Raw genomic sequence first — 23,281 nt, 5'->3', positions numbered from 1 at the left:
TCTGCGCCTGGCCAGATCACGTCAATCTTTTTTAGGGCGCAACGATCCATCCCCGTTGATCCCCGAAACAAATTAATTTGTATTGATACCAGGCTGCATCGTCAAAAACAGGAGAAGGCCGAGACAATTCCCCAAGGACATCGGACTATACAGATGACAGCCCAACGACTATCTCACTCCACTTGTTCCTCGTTATGCAGCCATGTTCTTCTCCCTTTTCGACAACTACCACTACCAAGCTGTAATTAACGACATTAGCAAAAGTTGTAGTGTTTGTTAGTGTTCGCCTTAGTTCCATTGGGCATAGGACGCTCTCTAGGTAACCACAACCTGACTGCGGTGGCGTTTCCGAATTAAGACTTGTAGTTTTTGAGGTAAGCGGTGCAAGCCCAATTAAGGGACACTTGCTCCTTATCGGTGAGAGTTTAGGATCATTCGCGCCAAGCCTCTGAATCGAATACTGAATTATAATGACAGATTTGTACACATGCAGTGTTTCTTATTCATGAATATTCATTTTGTACCACCGAAAAACGTAGCTTTGGTCTAAGGTAGCTTCACCATCGTCAATCTCAGCACGTGATGGCTATGAGAATCACTCGGATCGGATCTCTGAGCTACGATTTGTGTGCTATTCGTCGTCATTACGAAAAGCTCAGCTGGGAGCTACCGGGCGCTTCCACAGGTTGCGGATGGTGGAATGCTTCGCATACGGAGTAGTTGCAATTGCAGTCGCAGGCAATCAGTGATATCGAGTGGAGAGTCTCAGTGAGAAATCAGGCGGCACTAGATCCCGGCTAAATACTGTAATAACAGATTTCCCCTCGTATGCTAGGGTATAACTCACGGGGGAAGGGTCCGTCACAAATGAAATGACCAGAGTAGAGAACACGGATTGTTCACAATCTCTTTATTTGAGTGTCGGTTACAAAGGGGTAGAATACTTATCGCTGAGGCCTTCAACGGCATTCGAAAATACGGGCCAAAGCGGGCAGTGGCTAAGTGTTAAATGGGGAGACCTAGAACGGTATTCCAACCTCCGGGATGGATCAACCTCCTGATTGTCGATCGCTTTTCACGATTTTCCCGTATCTTTATGATGCAGTGGCCACGAAAGTACACTGATAAATAGGTAAAAATCGGAGGTTGCACGAAATTTTTATAACTCAGTAACCACGAAAATGCACTGGCTATCGAAGAAAACTTGGGGCCGTTGCAGTGACCACTTAAGTACACTGTTCAGTCAGAATCCACTTGCCATTTATAATCACGGATGCGCGAACACAGTCACTTTTGTCTCTACACTTTGTCTATGTCACTTAGTGCTTTTCCACTCTATCAACCGATATTTCCTTGGCGTCCCGATGTCTACCTTGATTCCGACGCTTGACTTCTGATCCCGTTTGTCTGCCTTTGCCCTCCTTTTATATGTCCATACCCATCGCAACATATTTTCCTAACTCACCACGACAGCGCTAGTCCAAACTCATGGATTCGTTCACTCAACAGCCCGAGTATGTGCGTACTACTAGCTGATCAACGCCCAAGCATAGCCCCAATGTGGGTACGTTTGTTTACTGTCGTTGTTGGCTACCTACCAGCTGTGTGGAGTCGTTGAGTCTGGCTGCTGTGGATATCGTTGCCATTGGCTGTGATATTTGTTGGTGGCCCAAGGGTAACTTGTTTTGATCGTTTTGAATAAAGGCCTAGTTATGCTCTCAGTAATGTACTGTAAATGTAGAATAAATGTATTCTAAATGTAAACAAGCAATTATGCTTATTACAAAATAGTAGCATTTGACATTTCAAACAAAACAATTTTTTTGCCAAGATAGATAGAAATTCGTTCAAACTTTATCAGCTTACACGAAAACGGAACGTAAGCTGATAAAATTTGAAGTTTGAAGACATTTCAAAACCAAAAATGTATCTTTAGAAAACTGGTATTCTCCTATTCTATATTGAAATTTATTACAATTTATTGTTACTAATTAACGTTGAATGGGCAGCCCACCATGAAGAGGGAGCCAGTCTGACCTGTTGTGAAAAGTAAATGAAAGAGTGAGAAATATGTGATAACAAGAAATTACATGTTAGCACTATGTCGTGAAACTGGGGTCTATTCCCTCCGCCACGCACTTCGACCTCACTGTACTAGAACCCACGGTCTTGAGGACCGTCATATACAAATACTGATTTCGACCCGGCGTGGGATAATTATAAGCACCACATCACTTGAAACTCTGAGCTCCAATTTGATTGGTATTCATATACACATACTGATTTCGACCCGGCGTGGGATGATTGTAAGCACAACATCAATTGAAACCCTAAGCTCCAATTTGTTTGGTATTCATATTACCAGAAGCTTCTAAAAGCTCAAGAAGTCAAGACCCAAGATCGTTTTATATGGCAGCTATATCAGGTTATGAACCTTTTTCAACCATACTTAACACAGTTGTAGGAAGTGATATCAAAACACTACGGTGCAAAATTTCAGTCAAATCGCCCTCTAGAGGCTCAAGAAATCAAGACCCAAGATCGGTTTATATGGCAGCTATATCAAAACATGGACCGATTTGGCCCATTTACAATCCCAACCGACCTACACTAATAACAAGTATTTGTGTAAAATTTCAAGCGGCTAGCTCTACTCCCTCAAAAGTTAGCGAGCTTTCGACAGACAGACGGACGGACATTGCTAGATCGACTTACAATGTCACGACGATCAAGAATTTATATACTTTATGGGGTCTTAGACGCATATTTCGAGGTGTTACAAACAGAATGACGAAATTAGTATATAAAGTAATATACGCAAATGAAGTATTGGACACGCAATGCTGGAATGATTTACGTAACATTTATAAATGTTTAAAAATTAACAAACTTAACGAATAAAAATTAGGCAATGGAAATTAATACAAGAAGTCAATATAATTTCGAAACAACGAAAAAAAAATTAGGCAATGGAATTAAAAACAAAAAGTCAATACCATTTCGAAATAAAAAAACGAAATTGTTCAAATATTAAATAATTAAATGAATTTTCTAAAAGAATAAGAAAACTGGAGATACTATTGAAGATTAAGATATGAGAAATCTTTTACATGCATGCCAATCTGGATTTCGGACGCACTACGTCACTTGTTTTACATTTGACTAAAAAATTAATCAATGTTTTTATATAAAAAATGTGTGCGCTCTCCCAATACTCGGTCTGAATAAAGCATTTGATTTTAATGGTCAGTTTAAATTTTCGCACGCTCAATCGTTTTTATATTAATCTTTCCCAATCCGTTATTGTTGTAGCCACATTTTCATGTGGAGTTGGCGATCCTCGTCATACTCCTAAAGTGAGCAAGCTCGTTCCGATCCAAAGGACCGATCGCCGCGGGAACAAGGTGGCCATTGGTTATTTAAAGCACCTAAAACTCTGTTTGTAATATCGAGCATCATAGGCACTCAGTATTTGTGCAAGAGCCGGTGCCGCCCGGCCTTAAGGCCCACTTATATTTGTGTTAAACGTTAATGACATCCATAGATGGAATCGGCACTCAATGCTGAGTATATATGCTGACGATATTCAGCTAGTTGCATCTAGCAAGTCAAGTCTGTGAGTGGGCAACTATAAATATAATCCTCATTAATTTCAATAAAACTGAATGTTTGGTATTTTCCGAAAGATCGCAATATTACTTTATATAAACTGACAATAGAAAATTGTACAATTGAAAGAAAGAAGTCGGCTTCACTTCTTGGTTTTGATTTGGACTTTTCGTTGAAATTCATATCACTTATTTCACATGCCATTTCTAAAATCAATTTTAATCTTAGAAGATTGTATAATTTGAATTTTATTCTTCCAGTGCATAATCAACTTTTTATTAGTGTATTCTCTTCTAATTCCTTATATTTTATATGGCTTTGAAAGCTTTTATCCTGTTTTCATAGAATTTCACCTTACGTCTATGGTATTTTTGCATTTTACCATCGAATTTCTCAGATGCTTATAGAGCATTATCTAAACGTTAGGTGTCTATATAATCTTTTTAGCATTATTAAATATGGACAGCCCCGTTATCTGTTTATCATTATCAACTTTCCAACTAGTTGCAGAAACTCCCACTTATTGAACGTTAGAATTGTACTATTCTTGTGCTACGTCCGAACGTTACATGAGTACTTTACTATCTTAGCAAAATACAGTCAATGTATCTGTACTTTGTTGCCATATTTTGATTTTCCCATAATACATAGATTTTATTAAGTTATGTATTAAAATCCCTCAATTTGAAGCTCCTTGACAATATGCTTTTTATTAATTAATTATTAATTAATTAAATTGGCAAAAAATGGAATTAACTCGTGAACATTTTCGTGCGACCATTTTTCACAACATTCGGCATGGATTTTCATGACAAGAGTGCATTAATGAATTCAGTCAGGGTCGACGCTCGATGAAAGTTGAAATTCGTGAAGGTCGTCCAAAAAAGGCCGTTGTACCAGAGAACATTGATGCCGTGCGTGAACTTATCATGCAAGATTGTTATGTGACATGGAGGCTACCGTAGCGCATAGGTTAGCATGTCCGCCAGTGAAGCTGCACGCCCAGGTTTGAATCCTAGCGAGAAAATCAAAAGAAAAATTTTTGCGGTCGTTATCCCCTCCTAACGGTGTCGACATTTGTGAGGGACTTTACCATGTAAAAACTTCTCCCCAAAGAAGTGTCGCACTGCGGTACAACGTTCGGGCTCGGCTATAAAAAGTAGGCCACTTATCATTGAGCTTATACTTAAATCGGACATCATTGATTGATATGTAAGAAACTTGCGCCTCTTTAATGGAATGTTTATGGGTAAATTTGCATTTATATTCTCAGTTTGTATATATAGGATTATACCATTTATCTATATATTTTTAGGTTTTATATCTTATATGTTTAAAATATTTAATTAATTTTGTATTTTTTTAGATAAAACTATTAGCAAAGCAATTGAATATGAATGAACGGCGGATAGAACGATGGTGGCGATTAAGAAGAGCACAGGACAAACCATCTACATTGACCAAGTTTTGCGAAACTTCGTGGAGATGTCTATATTATACATACAGTTTCATTTTTGGAGTTATTGTTTTGTGGAACAAGGCATGGTTTTGGGATGTTAAAAATTGCTGGTATGGATATCCTCATCAGGTATGTTAGTTCCTTTAATATTATGTTGTATCAAGTAAATGTTGAATGACTGCACCAAGACCCACTAACTGATGAGCGGCTGGTCTGCAGAGGCTTCTGAAAAAAACTCCTGGTTCAGGTCTTGAAGACAAAACCGAGGAATAGGCGCTTAGAGACCTTGGTCACCTGGTGACCATTCCATCCCTAAGAGAACTAATCGACAAATAGTATTGTGTCGCACAACCTTTCTTTTGTTGTTGTTGTAGCAGTGAGTTGTACATTGAGGTGGCAGACGTTTCTGATGAAGCATCTTATCGGGACAATGCGCTACGTACAACCGGCTGTCATACCAACATTTCTTTTGCCGCCAAAAACAACTTGGTGCTGATATTTTTAACAAGGCAGAAATTGGCTGCATAGGAAAATGCAGAGTCTACGGAATTGTAAGGATCTGTATATTGTGACCATGTAAGCAGATATAGGGGCCGATTCAAACAAATATCCATCGGGATCAATGCTAGCATAACATGTACCGTTGCAACCTAAAAAGACTTGACCAGCAGCAACAGTAGATTTATTCAAGGGGAAAGTTGTTGCGCGTGGAACAATGGCAAGGTAATGGATTCCCGATTCCATATTGGGAGAATCTGTGTCACTTAGGTTGGGTAACGTTATGTTGAAAAGAGGGTGCGGATATCCGCCAATCCTGAGCCAGTAATTTACTTGTTGTGCGCTCTAAATAGTAAAAAGTAATCTCAAAAACAAAATCTTAGTTGGGAATTCCGTGCTACTTACAAAGTCCTGTAGCTATACTACGCTTCTAATTTGGTTCATGTCTGGTATTGTGTCCCCACCTAAGTACTGGGCGTAAGTCGGGCAATGACAAAGAAAATGCTTTAACGTCTCGCCATTCACCTTTTTATTTCCTAATATCCTCATTTTCTCACGATCCGGATCTCCCCATAGGATTTTTGCTGTTCTACCTTCCGTTACGCTGTTCCACAGTGTAACAGCGTTCGTCGATCACGCCAGACTGCGTCGACCGAAAGGCTTCGGCTTAACAAAGTTTATTGACGGCATTCGTCTGTCCTTCACAGCCAAATCTGCTTTTACATTCCCCCTTACTCCGATATCCTCGGAGAAGGCGCTAATTTCCTTCTTACATTCCAAGAGTGTTCGTGATCTTACCGTCCTGGTTGTTACTGCCCTGATGGCCTGCTTATTGTCCGTAAAGATGTTCACACTCGACCTCCTCGCTTTACCACTACACCACGTATTATGGTCAGACAGTCGAAAACAGGCTTCAGTCCCTGGACTCTCGATGTAGACTCCCAGGCCCACTCTGACCTTTAGCTTTGATCCATCTATAGCATGATCTGCTAGATGGCAATACCAGTGTGCCGTCAATCCAAGATTGTGCCTCTGGCAGTAGAGTCTCGCACTCGACTTCAAGTGTCATCTCAGATATCCGATTGGAAACCTCCATTCGGGTTTCCTATCGTCGCCTTGATTACACCGTGATGGTATGACCTGCCCCTGTCCTCTATCCATTCTCCCATCGCCTTAAGTATCATAGCCGCAGTGGCTGCCTCACACTTAATCTGTATGTCAATGGGTCGAATATCTAGAATAGTCTCCAGTTCCCCAGTGGGCGTGGTCCTCATCACTCCGCCCATGCCAATACAATATGTTCTCTGAACCTGTTGTATTATCCTTACGTTAAACTTTTTCTCCATCGTAGTCCACCAAACTACTGAGGCGTAAGTAAATATTGGTCCAATCGCGCTCCTGTAGATCCATTGGACTTTTCTCGGATTCAAGGCCCATTTCGAGCCTACGGTCCGTCTAGATAGTGCCCATCATCTGTAAGCCTTTTCAGTACGCTCCTGAATCGAAATCGTTTTATTGAAGAAACGTGAAGCGTAAAATTTGCCAACCTTCATCTTTCTCGTGAACAGGCAGATTTCAGTATTCTCCAGTCGTATGCCATATTTTAATATCGTCCAGTCAGCATCCGTAATAGGTTATTTATGGCTTCAGCATATGGTTTATCCAGTCTGTAAGGACCCGGTCCACCCGGTGGTGGTCTAAGGATTGGATCAGTGTGTCGGTCCGCACATTGTTAATGTCGATGTCAATACATACCGCCAGTGTGTACGTTTTAGCATCTATTTTATGCACAATTTCGTGCAGGGCAGTATCCACCGTCTGTAGGACTTTTGGTACCTCATAACTTGCCTTGTCGGGCTTGGGTATAAATACCACCCTTGCCTTCTGCCAGGTTTTCGGAGTATATGCAAGTAAAGGCAGGCTGTGAAATATTCCATCAGGTCCGGATGACTTGAATGGTTCGAAGCTCCTCGAGGCTTCCTTTACTATAAATTCTGTTGTGATAAGCCTTCGATCAACCTCATTGTTCCAAGATTCGGTGTATCCGTGATTCCCGTCTTATCCTGTGGGAAATACCTTTTCAAAAGCCCAACATGTCCTCCGTTGTCTCTGTTCCCACTCCCATGTCGTCTACTAACGTTTCAGTTTGGACATGGGTTTTTGAGCGAAACTTTTTCATCTTGGCGGCGTCATTAACACCATCGACCTAGAAACCCCTGCAAACTTTGTTGCAAACAACAAATGCAAGGCATGTTTTGCCGCTCTGGTAATCTTATTGTATTTCTTGAGCCGTGTGTAGTACATATCCCAGTAAAGTTCCTTAAAATGGATAGTTTTCGTTCGCCTGTATGTGAAAATTAGTTGATTTTATAATGGGGAAAATAGATGTTTCAGTTTCTCGAGTCACATTCGAGACATAAAATAAGAAAAAAGGATGTAAGGGGTGCCTGGAAGACACTAACAAGTCGCTATTTTCCACGGATTTAATAGTTTGATGTTAAGGGTACATAGAAGCGGCATGTTTGAGGACTTAGGAGACCACCAGCAGTTGTTGCTAAATACATGTTCAAGGGACTATCATCCACAGCGCTAAAGCTGACATTGAAAAATTTTGCTCACCTCTATCAAAAGAGGAGGAGGTACCGAGATGGGACACGACAATCCCTGTCTGAATACGCGATTCGGTTGGAACGAGTGAAAATGGTGCAGGAGTTAATCCTTTTAAAATAAAATGTGCCCACGGTGGCACCTATCTCACGTTTCTTTTTAATGAAATCAAAAAATATGTAAAAGTGAGGTTGGGTAAAGTTAGATCTTAAACGGCGGGGCATGCATTGGCTGAATATTGCAGTTGTCAGACCTAAACTGCTATATGGTGCTGTGGACGGCACTATTCAGGTACGCACCAATCAAATGATGGCCTGTATGTGCATCACAGCAACACTGAGGACGACACCATTCGATGTGCTGAATTTAATGCCTCTGGATATTTGTTTTTAGAAAAAGCTATGCAACAACTGCCGTGAGGTTAAGCTCTCTTTGGTTCAAGCAGCGGCTTTATACATTGTGTTATCCTTGATACGATACCCTATAACCCAGACAATCTGAATTAAAAATTGTCTGAGCCGCTACTTGATACTGTACCACTATGCTTGATAAGCTATTTTGAGCACCAATATTCTCAGTAATAAAGGGACGTTAACATATATACGGATATTCCAGACTAGACGACTATGTGTGCTTTGAGGTGTACTCTGAAGAACTGACACTGAGCATATCGAAAAGCTTACCTGATCACTGTAGTGTTTAACAAGTGGAGATCCATGCAATAAAAAAATGGTTAAATGGCTTAGATATAATGAATTAACAACGTTTGAAATAAATATATTCTCAGACACCCAGGCTGAAATTCAATCGGTAGAGAACGTATTTCTGAGTTTACAATCCGTTCTTGACTGTCGGGGATCTCCGAATGAGATGGCTGATCAGCTTAACATTAACCTGCACATGTGGCCAAGCCACATAGATATACCAGGGAATTAAAAATTAAGAGGAACTGGAATGTAATTTAGTTCTTTGAGATAAGGCACAAAGGGCAGCGGATGATAGATGGTCACAAATTAACTTGAAGAGGTATTAAGTTGTGCTGTCTCATCTCCATTTAAACTGTACAAATTTATTTAATGGGTGGGGTTTTGCAATCCAAATTATTTTACAAGCTGATTTGAAATTGTGTGATGCTAACAATTGTGCTTGTTGAATTCTGGCGATTATGCATGCGAAAATTTTGTCAGCTACATACTGCTAACAAAACAATTAGATTATGGTACTAATATTTTAAATTGAATAGTCTGTTACAGGAGACATTTGGTGGTATTATATGATATCAATGGCATTCTATTGGTCTTTGACTGTAACGCAATTCGTTGATGTGAAGCGGAAAGATTTCTGGCAAATGTTTATACATCACATGGTGACACTACTGCTAATGTCATTGAGTTGGATCTGCAATCTTCATCGAGTTGGATCCTTAGTACTGGTTATTCATGATTGCGCAGATATATTCTTAGAAGTGCGTGAGTATGTTTAGGATATTTTTAATAAGGTAGTGGTAGTTGCACCCGTTGATGCGTTTTCAAGTATTGAAAGTATTAAAAAAAAATAATTTGGGTAATAATAGTGTTATTATGACACAACACTACCTTATTAAGCTTACCCTACTAAGATGTAATTTTATACTTGTAAAAGCAATATAGAAACAAATTCAAAGTTGTTTAGTTTTCTATATTCAAGAAAGCAGATATATCACAGATATAGGATGTGCACATTTTTTGTTTGATTTTTTGTCCTTGATACTATTCTTATATCATATTTTCAAAAAAATTTTTGGTCAAAAATATTAGTATCGCTCTTTCTCTGAAGAAAACAAAAGAATCTTGAAGCACATATGTATAATATTTCTCTATATTCATAACATTTTAATGCTAATAACATCTGCACGTCGATTCATAATTAGTCCATATAATACAGTCCACATAATATAGTCCATATAGCCATAGTTAGTTTAAGAACTAATCATTAATTTTTTTTGCTACTGTACAATTCCTCCCTTATTAATTTTTTTCTAACTTTTAGTTCTTTGGACCCATGAATCTTAAGAGAGGATCTACCTCCTCTCAAAATAGTAAATGTTGCCCTTATTTGTTTTCGAATATATCCTAGGTGAATCCTTGAGATATTTTGCCAAATTGAAATTTTATGTAGACTGACTTTTGGGCAATGGGATATATTTGGAGAAATGCTATTAAGAATTATAAACAGATCGGCAAACCGTAATTTTTCCGGTAAGCTGGAAGGACGCCGTTGTTGTGGCAGTTGAAGAAGTTATAAAAACAAAACAGTGCGAAGAATTTCATCCAATAAACACGTTAAAGGCTTTCGAGAAAATTTTTGAGAAAGTAATTAAAGAGCTGGATATTATAGATTGAATCGAACAACGTACTTTCGAAATACAAATCGGGCTTTAGAAAAAAATTTTCATGTGAGACAACGGTAAACTATGTGATAAACCGAAGGGAAAAAGGAAAAATTCAGCACGAAAATAATAGCAATGTTTCTACATTTCAAGCGAGGTTTTAAAACAGAGACATTTTGTTGATAAAATTATATATGTACGGTATTGGAGAAACAGATATTAAAACAAAATCGAACAATAAAGGTTGATTTTTTAAAGGAAAGTCTTTAAAAAAAAAAAAACAAAATTTAGACAAATGCATGAAATCTTTATTGGAATCGATATTACGGTCCATATAATTTAATATTTGAAGATTATTTCATGCAAATGTTGACTGTGACTGCGCCCTAAATAGTTCATCCGCTTAATCCAATTTGGCATACTCTCTGCAACATGGAAAGATCAAGTTGTGGGAGACACCTCGAAACTTGGTGTCAGAGATTTTAGAATGAGCGCAGAAGATCGAGGCGCTTGGAACGCTATTCTACGTTCGGCTAGTGGAAGAAATATTCTGTCATAGCCAATTAAAGTAAAAAAAGTACTTTGCAACATTGCCGCCGGTATCTCACGAATAAATGCTTCAATGTTGTCTTCCAATGCGTCAATTGAAGCGGGTTTGTCTGCATACTAAATCGCACGATCTAAACGGCCAATTGACCGGTCCCGAACGTGAAATAAAGTGATCATCGAACTCGCCTCACAATAAGTCCATTGTTACGCGTGCTGTGTGGCATGTGGCACCGTCTTGTTGTAACCACATGTCAAGCAAGTCAATCTCTTGCCTCTTGGGCAAAAAAAGTTGGATATCATCTCACGATAGCGCTCAACATTCACCGTTACGTTACGATTCGCATCATCTTTGAAAAAGTACGGTCCAATAATGCCACCAGCCCATAAACCGCACCAAACTGTGACTTTTTCTAGATGCATTGGTAGCTCTTGCAAAGCTCAAATTTTAAACCTGTGTAGTTCTCATAGTTATATCGAAGCTTTGCTGCGAGTTACCACAGGTTGCGGATCAATTTCATGACAGCCGGTTGTACATACTGGATTGACCCGATGGAAACCTTCATCGGCGAGGGCTGGCGCCTCGGTGTACAACACACTGCTACAACAACAACAACAGGTTGCGGATAGTGGAATGCTCCATACGGAGTAGCTGCAACGGCAGTCGCGGACAATCACCAGTATTGAGCGGATAGTCTGAGTGATGGACCGAGCGGCGCCGGTGATGCTCTATGCTCGATATGACATGGCGAGTTATTGGCGCCTTTAAATAACCAATGGCCACACTGTTCCCGCGGCGATCGGTCCTTTGAACCGAAACGATCATGCTCACCTACAGGAGCTTGACGAGGATCGCCACCTACACATAAAAATGTTGGGTGGGATAACCCACCCAACCATGGCGCCTTACAAAAATATCTTGTCGATACCGATCGCGTCCACAGATTTGCTGATTGTGGAATGCGGAACTTGCTCACAGGAGCTTGACGAGGATCGCCACCTCTACATAAAAATGTGACTATAGCAACAACAAAATCATGTGTATACAGAAAATTAAGGCAAGGAATACACCAGAACACTTACATATGTGACCAAATTGAATTTGTGCGAGAGACCCAGCAATATACGCTCAGGACTTTAGAATAGCTTGTGATGCAATATAGCCGGCTTTACAAGGGTTTACGTACACAGTCCCAAACCACATTAAATGTCTTAAGTTAAGACTATGATCAAGTTTAAAAATAAACAAAATATGTAATATAATAATACAATGATTATAATTGTAATATTATATGTTAGATTAAAGTACATATGAATACTATCAAATTACCAATAAAAATCTAAATAAAATAATTGGCGGAAAATGTTGCAAAACGGCTAAAATAAATCAGAAAGCTGATTACCCAAAAAAGACCACAGAATTTGAAATCTTTAGAATTTAAAGTTAAAGTTAAAGTTAGAATTTATAAAAATCGAACTGTACAAAAGCTGAAGGGAATGTAAGGTTTCCACCTAAAATGAAAAAAGCTCTCGATGTTCATATGATTGCTAATTCGCGTTGAAAGTTAAAACTAGAACTAACAGAAAAGTCCACCGAACAAACACTGTGTATCCACGTATAGAATTTAAATCAGAAAGGAAAGGAAGAACAAATGCTTTTAATTAAACGGTTTGGTATTATAAAATAATTGAGTAATAAATATAAAAAAAATATATTTTTATATGTGATGTGAAATTAGTCATAACGTAAAATCGTATGTTCGACCAACAACAAAATTTATAATAAATGTTTTCAATTGCTTGGAGGTTATATCACTGGAATGAGACTTTCAGTATAATAATTAATGCAGTTATTTTTAAAAGGCTAGTTTTCAAATAAGCAGAACACTCTGTTCTGATTCGGTATAGTTGTAAAAAATTTTAACAGCATTTCATATTTTTAAGTATAGTTATAAGACATAAACTTACATTCATATTGCACTACAATTAATTGTTTTAAAGTGTTATCTTTGAGTCCTAATCGTAAAAAATCTCATTTTCGATACATTATTCACTGAATTTTTTTTTATATGAAGTTTGACAGTTGTCAATATGAAAAGATGAACAGAGTACCAACCCTTAGGATTAAGGGGTGCAAAATGTGTGAAAAAAATTTTAGAATCTGAAATGTTCAATGGAACATTGTTTTATAATGCTGATTCGACTGTATTTTATAGCAATTATTTGCTTCGGTGTCAAAACTTCTACCTTGCTAAAATTTGTGTGTATGTCAAGAAAACAAAAATAGTTTATTCATGTAAAATCATTTAATAAATGTGCAGATATTGTAATGCGAGGGTGCATCTATATTATTTGAATTCAATTAATGTACTAATGTTTTTTATATATATTTGAAATATTATTGAAGAAAAGTCAATACGAATATGTGTATAATTTTCTTTTCTTTTTATTAGGCTGCTAAATTGACGAAGTACGCAAAATACCAAAAATTATGTGATACTATATTTGCAATATTTACCGTCGTTTGGATAATAACAAGACTTGGATTCTATCCTCGTATTATCTACAGGTAAGTGTTTTTTCTAACTATTTTGCTAAAACAGAAAACCTTTTTTGCTGTTTGTGATGTTTTCAAATGATTTAATTTAACGGTGGCCTAAAAAATTTTATAGGTTAGATTAGGTAAAAACGAAAGGAGGGCGCGGATATTAATCCGCCCCATACCACTGTGGACATAAACCTAAGCCGACTTGTTGTTCGCTCTAAATACTAAAAAAGTAGCCTCGAAAAAGAAAATCTAAGTTGGGAATTAATGTTACTTACAAAATCCTTAATTATTTTCCATGACACGCCCCTAATTTGGTTCATGTTTGGTATGGTGTCCCCACCTAAGTGCTGGTGTCTGTTAGCCGCGAAAGCCGGGCAATGACATAGGAAATGCTCCAATGTTTCATCATCTTCTAGTCTTATGTGTCCCGTTATGATATAAATAGCTTTACTGACTTTCTTACTTCCTTTCAGCAATAGCCTCGTCTTCTCAAGATCTGGATCTCCCCATAGGATTTTCGCCGACCTACCCACCGTTTCGCTGTTCCACATGGTAACATGCGCATTCGTCGCCCACGCCCTTAACCCGAACTGCGTCGACCCGTAAAGTTTCGGATTAGCCAAGTTTATTGACGGCTGATCTCTGGCCTTCACTGCCAAATCGTCTGCTTTCTTATTCCCATTTACTCCGCTATGGCCCGGCAACCAAACGATGCGGATCGTGACATCCTCAGAGAAAGCGTCAATCTCTTTTTTACATTCCAAGACTGTTCACGATCTTACCGTCCTGGTTGTTATTGCCCCTATGGCCTGTTTACTTTCCGTAAAGATGTTCATACTCGACATCCTCGCGTTAAGACCAAACCGCCTCACGCATTCCGTGATCGCCCAGATCTTCACCTGCAGGACCTATTTTGATTAGGCAGCCTAAAACAGATCTCAGTCCCTGGATTCTTAATGTAGAGCCCCAGGGCCACTCTGTCCTCTAGCTTTGATCCATCCGTGTAACATTATCTTCCAGATGGCAATACTAGGGTTCCGTCAATCCAAAACTGTGCCGCTGACAGCAGAGCCTCTTTCTCGTCCTCAAGTGTCGTCTCAGGTATCCGATCGGAAACCTCTTCCATTTCTACCAGGTTTCCTACGTCGCCTCGATATTCAGTGGCTGCCTCACACTTAATATGTATGTCTACGGGTCGGATATCTAAAATTGTTTCCAGTGCCCTAGAGGGTGTGGTTCTCATTGCTCCGTCTATGCCAAGACAATATATTTTCTGAACCTGTTGTATGATTCGCAGTCCACCTAACTACTAAAGGGTAAGTAAGTATCGGTCTAATCACGCTCCTGTAGAGCCAGTGGACTATCCTCCGAGTCAGTCCTTATTTCAGATTTGTTCTATTGAAGAAACGTGGTACGTCAAATTGGCCCACCTTCGTCTTCCTCGTGAACAGGCAGATTTCAGTATTTTCTAGGTTAACATTGAGACCCCTAGATCTAGCCCAGTCGTGTGATATCTGCAAGACCCTTTCGGCCCTTCTGCATAGCTGGTTCGGATCCTTACCCCTTAGAAGTATTATAACATCGTAGGCGTAGCAAACTGGTTCAAATTCCTACTCAGTCAGCATGGGACTCAATTTATCCACCTGTTCCTTAGCATATGGTTTATCCAGTTTTTAAGTACCGAGCCCACCCGATTGAATGAGTGTGTCGGTCCGCACATTGTTAAAAGCCCCATCGATGTCAATGCATACCGCCAGTGTGTACGTTTTGGCATCTATTTTATGCATCACCTCGTGCAGGGCAGTCTCCACAGACCTTTTCTTGACATAGGAATGCTGTTTGTATTGGAGCAGTTCGCAGGATGTCATGTCATGTCAAACTAAATTATCTTGCCTAAATCTTCTTTCGAATTTTGGCCAGTTGGTTTTCAACTCATTGCGTAAGCTTGTCGGATTCGGCGTTGGCCGTGCTATTCCAAACCTAATGTGGCGATGGTCAGAGAAGGAATGCTCCATGGAGACCCTCCAATCGTGAACCTCATCGATTAGATTGTCCGAATATATCGTCACATCTAAAACCTCCCCCCTAATCCTATTAACAAAGGTAGCTGTGTTACCAATATTAAGTGTTATTAGGTCGTTACTATTCAAGAACTCTACCAAGGCTTGGTGCCGCTTATTAGTATTGGTATTACCCCACGAAATGTGGTGAGAGTTCGCGTCGCATCCAATTAGTACCTCGTTTCCTGTCTGTTTTGCTTTTCTCTGGATAACCTCAATAATTGGGCTTCTTGGGAATGGGTGATGATCTTGTCGCCCGCTCTCTGCTAATAAGGCTGCGTTGACTTCCCTGCGATAACACTGCCTGATGTTTTCGTATTAGGTTCTTTGCCTATCCTAGTCTTCCAAATCTTTATAAAGTCGGTAATGGTTTCATCGTCTGGTCCCTGTTCGTTAGGCTGTATTGAGTTTCCCATCCCTGTACTGCCTGATTTTTCAATACTAGGATCTTTGCCTATCTTAGTCCTTTAAATCAAGTAAATGGGCTTCTTGGGAGTAGGTGATGGTTCCATCGTCGGCTCCCTGTTCGTTAGGCTGCATTGAGACTCCTGTTGCTGCGATGCCTGATGTTTCAATTTTTAAAAATTTTATAAATACTTCAAAATCTTTTATGATAAACTTTATCGACAATTACAATTGTTGGATCGATATCAGTGGCGCATTATAAAAAAAATGATGACGAAGAAAATGGGGAGCACATTCCGTAAAAGTGGTACTGAGTTCTATGAGCAAAATATTGTAGTAGCAGGATGTCGCTCTGTCCGTATAAATTTCGTTTCAATTAATTCAAAATGCAATTAAATGCTCCAGAATTGGGCTCCTATTAACTCTGCTTCAATGCTTTTGTCTTGTTTGACTTTTGTTTTTGTTCTGGCGAAAAATGTAGTCCGTCGGATTTCGCAATAATTTAAAAAGCATTTTCGCTGCAAATGAAATCTGAACTAACTAGGCTTAATGTATTTCTTCGTTGAACGATATGTTTTGAAATTTAAGAATGCGAATATTTAAATCAATAATATTTGAAATGAAAATATCAATAACATATGTATCAAAATGATACAACATTAATTTAATACCAGATGAAATATCATTTGATGCGAAAGCGTACTTGATCACGTAAGTGGTAATTCTGTCTCAGATCTAGGTTGAACGTAAATAGTTCGATTGGATGCGAGGAAAATAAGGCGGGTTCGACGTCGTTTTCCCGAAGTGATTTCTGGGTTGGCAATACCCAGCCCTGTATACATTGATGGTTCTGAATTTCATGGAATCAGGAAAACTTATTCAATTAAAAATAAAAACGTTAACCAATTAATTGATTCAATCATTTTTTAATTGAATCTAAACATTTTTCAATTACGATCGTGATTAAAATGTATGCAATTTTTAATTAAACAGTTAATCGATTCAATCGTTTTTTAATTGAATCTAATTTTTTGCAATACGATCTATATCGAATATCTTGCCATTTTCATTGAAATAATTGATTCAATATTTTTTTATCAACAATTTTTAATAAAACGTTAGCGTAAAAATTGAATTTTTTAAATCAATTTCGTATAGAATCGTATTTTTTTAAATAACAAATATGATCTTAGACCCTGTAAAGTATTTATTATTTCTCATCGTCGTCCGCACTGTTATGTCCGTCTGTTATTCGAAAAAGTCTAGCCGCTCGAAATTTTGTCAACTACTTTCTAACTACATATGTAAACTAAAAATCCCATACAAAACAGCCCTTCAATTAGCTTATTGAATCTGTAGGCGCAATTCTTATCATATCAAATTTACAGCTTCGTCAGCTTCGATCTAAACCGAACATCATATTCTAGATGTCTTTCTATTGGGTTTACTTCCCCAATACATGTAATTCAACAATTTACTGTAATAGCATTAAGAAATAATAAATTAATAATAAATTCCTTTTCCATTTGCATAAAATTATTGAGCTCGTCTCGAGAGAGAAGCAACAAAAATTGTGAAATTCAATGATCTTCGCCATAACAGACAACAAACTTGAAAATGAATAAATTACTGTAATTATATGTTTATCACTGGTTAGGTCTAGACCCGCCTAGGAATTTTCAGTCACATTTTTTTTGAAGCCTTTGTTTTTTTTAAGCATCATACAGCAATATCTCGATTTACGCCTTGATTGGTCTCGAAAAATCGCGGCGTAAATCGAAATTTAAATAACTCATAAACTCAATCATCAACTTTATTAGTAGAGTTCAACTATATCTTATATATAAAAATCAATTTGTGTTTGTTTGTCTGTTCCGTATAGACTCAAAAACGGGTCAACCGATTTCCTTGAAATTTTCACAGATGGTGCATAATGATCCCGTAGTGAAAATAGGGTACTACATTTGATATCTGAAGGAGGGCGGACCCTCCCCCTTACTAATTTTCAAAAACGCCAGATCTTGACGATGGGTGGTGCGATGGATGGTGGATGGTGGTATCCAACATTTGGATGGGGTACTTACGAGGGTCGCCCCATCCCCAAAACCCCCAAATATATTTATAGACCAATCACGACAATATGGGAATCAAAAGGCATTTTCGAGCAGAATACGAATCTAATGTCCCAATGTGGGACCAAGTTTCTGGGGGTTCATCCCTTTACTAAAACACCCCCAAATAGGATTTATTTACTGACCATGGCAATATGGGTCTCAAATAAAAGGTGTTTGAATGTAGAATACAATTTTGGCATTAAAATGTGCGACCAAGTGTTTGGGGGCCACCCCTTCCCAAAAACACACCCAAACAGGACAAATTGACGACCATAGTAATATGGGGCTTGGCAGTAAAGCAAAAATCTGATATCAATATTCGGGAAAAGTGTCTATGGAGCTACCCCACCCTCATTGCACCACCTTAATAGGACGTATTTGCTGACAATTGCAATATGGGACTCAATTAAGAGTTATTTTGGAGTAGAACAATAATCCGTTAGATATTTTAAGAGCCAAGTCACTGAGTGGTCGCCCTATTCGCCAAAACAACCCCAAACAGAACATGTTTACCGTTTATGGAAATATGGGGCTCAAATCAAAGGTATTTGGGAGTAGACCACGAATCTGATATAAAAATTCGGGACCAACTGTTTAGAGGATGTTCCACCACCATAACAATCCCCCAAAAAGGACGTATTTGCTCACCAAGACAATTAATGTCTTCAAGACAGTGGAGCTCGATAATGAAGATTTTACATTTGCAATGAGAGGCTAAAAAGGTATTTCAGATTAGCAAACTTATTTGATATCCAATTTTGAGCCCAATGGCAATATAGGGTTCAAATAAATGATATTTGAGAGAAGGGCAGATGCTAATATATTTGCAATGCAAAGTGTTTGGGCGACCACCCCAATCCCCAAAACACCCCTAAATCCGACATATTTACCGACCATGTCAATGTGTGGCACAAATGAAAGGCATTGGGAAATAGAGCACGAAATTGATACCCATTTTCAGGACTAATTTTATGGGTGTCTACCCCTTCCCCAAAACACCCACAAACAGCAATTATTTTCTGACCATCGCAATATGGGGTTCAAATAAAAGTATTTGGGAGTATAATACGAATCTGATATCCAAATGTGGGACCATACATTTGGAACACCGCCACTTCCACAAAACACCCCCCAAATAGGACAAATTTATCGACCATGGCAATATGTGGCTCAAATGAAAGGTAATTGAGATTGGAAAACGAATTTGATAACCAATTTTGGGGCCAAGTGTTTGGGGGGTGCCTCATCCCATTAACTCCCCTTAGACCAAAGGCAATATGGGCTTTAAAAAAATAGTATTTGAGAGTAGAGCACGATGCTGATATTTTTTCAGGGCTAAGTGTCTGGGGGCCACCACACTCCCGAAAACACCACTAAATTGGACATACATATTAACCGATCATGACAATATAGGCTCAAATGAAAGGTATTTGGGAGTAGAGCACCAAATTCACACCCACTTTCGGGACCACGTTTATGGGGGTCCACACCACCCCCTTAACACGCCATCCACCACCCTACCAAAATCCATATGAGAATATCGTGCTCAAATAAAGTCTGTTAAGAATGGGGTACATCTAACATCCAAACTTAAATGAATGATTCATAGACCAATAAAGATCATATGGAATTCAGATAAAGACATTTATATTTTTATATTGTTACTCAAGCGATATACACATACTATTTTCGTAGCATGGTATTTCACTAAAAGGTCTTTTATTGTCAAAAATAAATATTCAAAGTATAATTTTGTTCCATATAGGGTAAAAGGCGCTGAGAAGCGGAGCGGGCCCGGCTAGTATATATATAACAGGAAGTTATTATTTGCAAATATTTAGTACTGCTCTAAAGATCTTCAATGTATATACATATATACATCTAAACAAGGGATTTATTTTAAAATCTCCATCCGCATTACCTATCGTCTTGTATCCACACACTTTATTACAAAAACGTTAATTTTTTATATTTTCGAAAGAACTGAACGAATTTTTTCACCAATTTTTAGTATTTATCATCTTGTCTGTATACATAGCATACCCAATGCATTCGCAATATAAAATGCCTTCTAACACGGTCATATCGTTCATTAATTTCCAACTTTATTTTTCCACCCATTCTTTTGATCGTTGAACTCTTTCTTTCTAACACATAATACAAAATTGGGGTTCCCCGACATTCACAAAACAAGAAATAAACGAAATTAAAGACGCCAAGAACGACCAAAATTGGGATTCCCCATATTCACAACACAGGCTTTGAGGCTACCGAAACGACATACAGCGGTCAAAAAAAGTATTCATCATTAGCAAAATTGATAATAAATTCACTTATTTTGGGTAATTGAAGAAAATTTAAAGTAAACAAATAATGCAGTTTTATGCAATAGTTTATTTTTCGTAATATTTTTTAAAATAAATTTAATTAGCGCAAAAAATGCAATTTTATATAATAACACCAAAAACAGAACAAAAAAAGTCTGTTTTATTTAGTAAAGGAGGCTTTGCCCTTGACAGCAAATATTTAATTTCATTGAAAATATAGTTTTTGTCAAAATGGGTCGTAAGCAAAACGAGGCTTCTGATGAGGTAAAAGTTTTGATAATAAAACACCACAGGAATGGTTTAACTCAAAAAACTATCAGTGAAATATTAAATAGACCACGATCTACTATACAATCCATCATCAGAAAGTGGACAGAAACGAAAACTGTTGACAATAAACCAAGATCTGGTCGACCAAAAGCACTTTCAGTTGGAGATGTGCGTTGGCTAGTGCGGCAAGTTCAGAAAACTCCGAAGACAAATGCGACCATTCTTCGTAAAAACACTATGGAATATTTAGGGAAGGAAGTTACTACACAAACAATTCGAAATACACTCAAAAGGCATAGTTACAGAGGAAGAACTGCACGTAAGAAGCCCTTTATAAATAAAATAAACCGAGTGAAAAGGCTAAACTTCGCAAAAATGTATGTAAAACAGCCCGAATCATTTTGAAAAACAGTAATTTTTGCAGACGAGAGCAAGTTTAATCTTTTTGGGTGCGATGGAAAGGTCATAGTGTACAGAAAACCAAATACAGAGCTTGAAGAACGAAACACAGTTGCTACTGTAAAACATGGTGGAGGTGGTTTAATGGTTTGGGGGTGTATGGCGGCTTCAGGAGCGGGAAATCTTGAAATTATTAATGGAGTAATGGATCATAAGTATTACATTGACATTTTAAAGAGGAATTTAAAAGATAGTGCTGTAAAACTTGGGCTTGGTAATAACTTTCAATATTATCAAGATAATGACCCCAAACATTCTGCTTTAAATACCAAGATGTGGATGCTGTATAACTGCCGCAAAGTCATTAAAACTCCTCCTCAAAGTCCCGACTTGAACCCAATTGAACATCTTTGGGAACATCTCGAACGCAAATTGAGAACGCGCAATTTTTCGAGCAAGAGTCAAATGCAACAGGTGATAATGGAGGAATGGACTAATATAGACCAAAATATAACCGCTAAATTAGTCCAATCGATGTCAAACCGTTTAAAAGAAGTTATAAGACGCGGTGGTCGAATAACAAAGTATTAATTTTTTTAAATTATGTTATTTATTTTTTTGTTTTTTTGCAATGATGAATACTTTTTTTGTTTAATTTTTTGTGTTCAGCTGTAAAATGGCCCTTTTTGTTCCAATAAATACTATTTTTTTCTTTAAAAACAATGAAATTGTGTACATATATGTATATCACACAAGCACTACTGCATCATTAGTTTAATATGTTTTTATTCCAATTGTCTTTTGTAGACTTATTAAAAAAAAAAAACATTGAATGATGAATACTTTTTTTGACCGCTGTACGTATTTTTGATGCACGCTGGTTAAGTTCTTGAACGGGCCAAATCGGACCATACTTGGATATAGCTGCTTCATAGACCGATTTTCCGATAAAGGGTCTAATGCCTATAAATGCTTTATTTTTAGATATAGCTGCCATATAGACCGATCTCCCGATAAAGGGTCTGAAGCCCATAAAAGCTTTATTTATCACCCGATTTCCTTGAAATTTAAAATAGAGGGTTATTTTAAGCCTCCCGACATCTGACCCAAATATGGTTCAGATTGGACTATATTTATATATAGCTGCCATATAGACCGATCTCCCGATAAAGGGTCTGAAGGCCATAAAAGCTTTATTTTTTATCTGTTTTCACTGAGATTTGAAACAGTGAGTTTTTCTGAGATATCCGGATATATCTATATATATTGGATATATCTACCAATATTTTGTTCTACCAATTGAATAGTGTCTTATATATTGTATTAAACCACACAACGTCCGTGCCGAATTTGGGTGCTTAAGTTATCCATTTTTCACCGGATTCTGACGAAAGCCGGTTAACATATATACTCAAGGTGGTGGGTTTCCAAAGTTCGGCCAGGCCGAACTTAATGCCTTTTTACTTGTTAATCTTATTGTATTTTTTGATCTTATTAAAAAGTTAGTTGGAAATCTAAAAAATTTCAATCAGTTTTTAAATAAAGTTACAAATTCAATAAAATGTAATTCTAAATAATATATTTTTTCATTGCAGTACTTCAATTGAAGCCCCAAAGATCCTTCCAATGTTTCCAGCATACTATATTTTTAATAGTTTGCTCATAATGTTGCTTCTTCTTCATATTGTATGGACATATATGATACTTAAAATTGTCATAGATTCTTTGCAAAAAGGATTGGTAAGAACGTTATAAAAAACGGTATAATGATTTATTATTATTAATCTTTTTTTTTTTAGATGTCTGGGGACATTAGATCAAGTGATAGTGAAGTAACGGAAAGTTCCGAAAGCCAGAAAAGTAATGGCGTAAGCGGAAAAAAGGTTCCGACCAAAACTGAATAACGCACCAAATATGTCATTGATTTTTCATTTGTATGTTATGTACAAATAAATATTAGTATAATATATTAAACTGCTTTTAAATTCCATCATGTTAAACTAACTAAAACGTACATTTATTTTTATAGTATTCTATTGAAATAATAACTTGTAGAGTAATAACTGTTTAA

At 37.7% G+C, this 23,281-nt stretch overlaps 1 protein-coding gene across 1 annotated transcript in view; it reads left to right on the top strand.

Annotated features, from left to right (window-relative positions):
• The window catches only part of LOC106081429 (ceramide synthase 5), a 27,862-nt gene extending 4,581 nt beyond the window's left edge, over positions 1-23,281 (top strand). The window contains exons 3-7 of the mRNA XM_059368207.1: positions 4,976-5,197; positions 9,417-9,638; positions 13,541-13,656; positions 22,806-22,950; positions 23,010-23,281. Coding sequence (XP_059224190.1) covers positions 4,976-5,197; positions 9,417-9,638; positions 13,541-13,656; positions 22,806-22,950; positions 23,010-23,114 — 810 coding nt within the window. The 3' untranslated portion in view covers positions 23,115-23,281. The remainder of the gene's footprint in view (positions 1-4,975; positions 5,198-9,416; positions 9,639-13,540; positions 13,657-22,805; positions 22,951-23,009) is intronic.

Source organism: Stomoxys calcitrans, chromosome 4 (assembly GCF_963082655.1).
Source record: "Stomoxys calcitrans chromosome 4, idStoCalc2.1, whole genome shotgun sequence".
Taxonomy (NCBI): Eukaryota; Metazoa; Arthropoda; class Insecta; order Diptera; family Muscidae; genus Stomoxys; species Stomoxys calcitrans.
The sequence above is the reverse complement of the archived record's forward strand: the minus strand, read 5'-3'. Positions and strand labels throughout refer to the sequence as shown.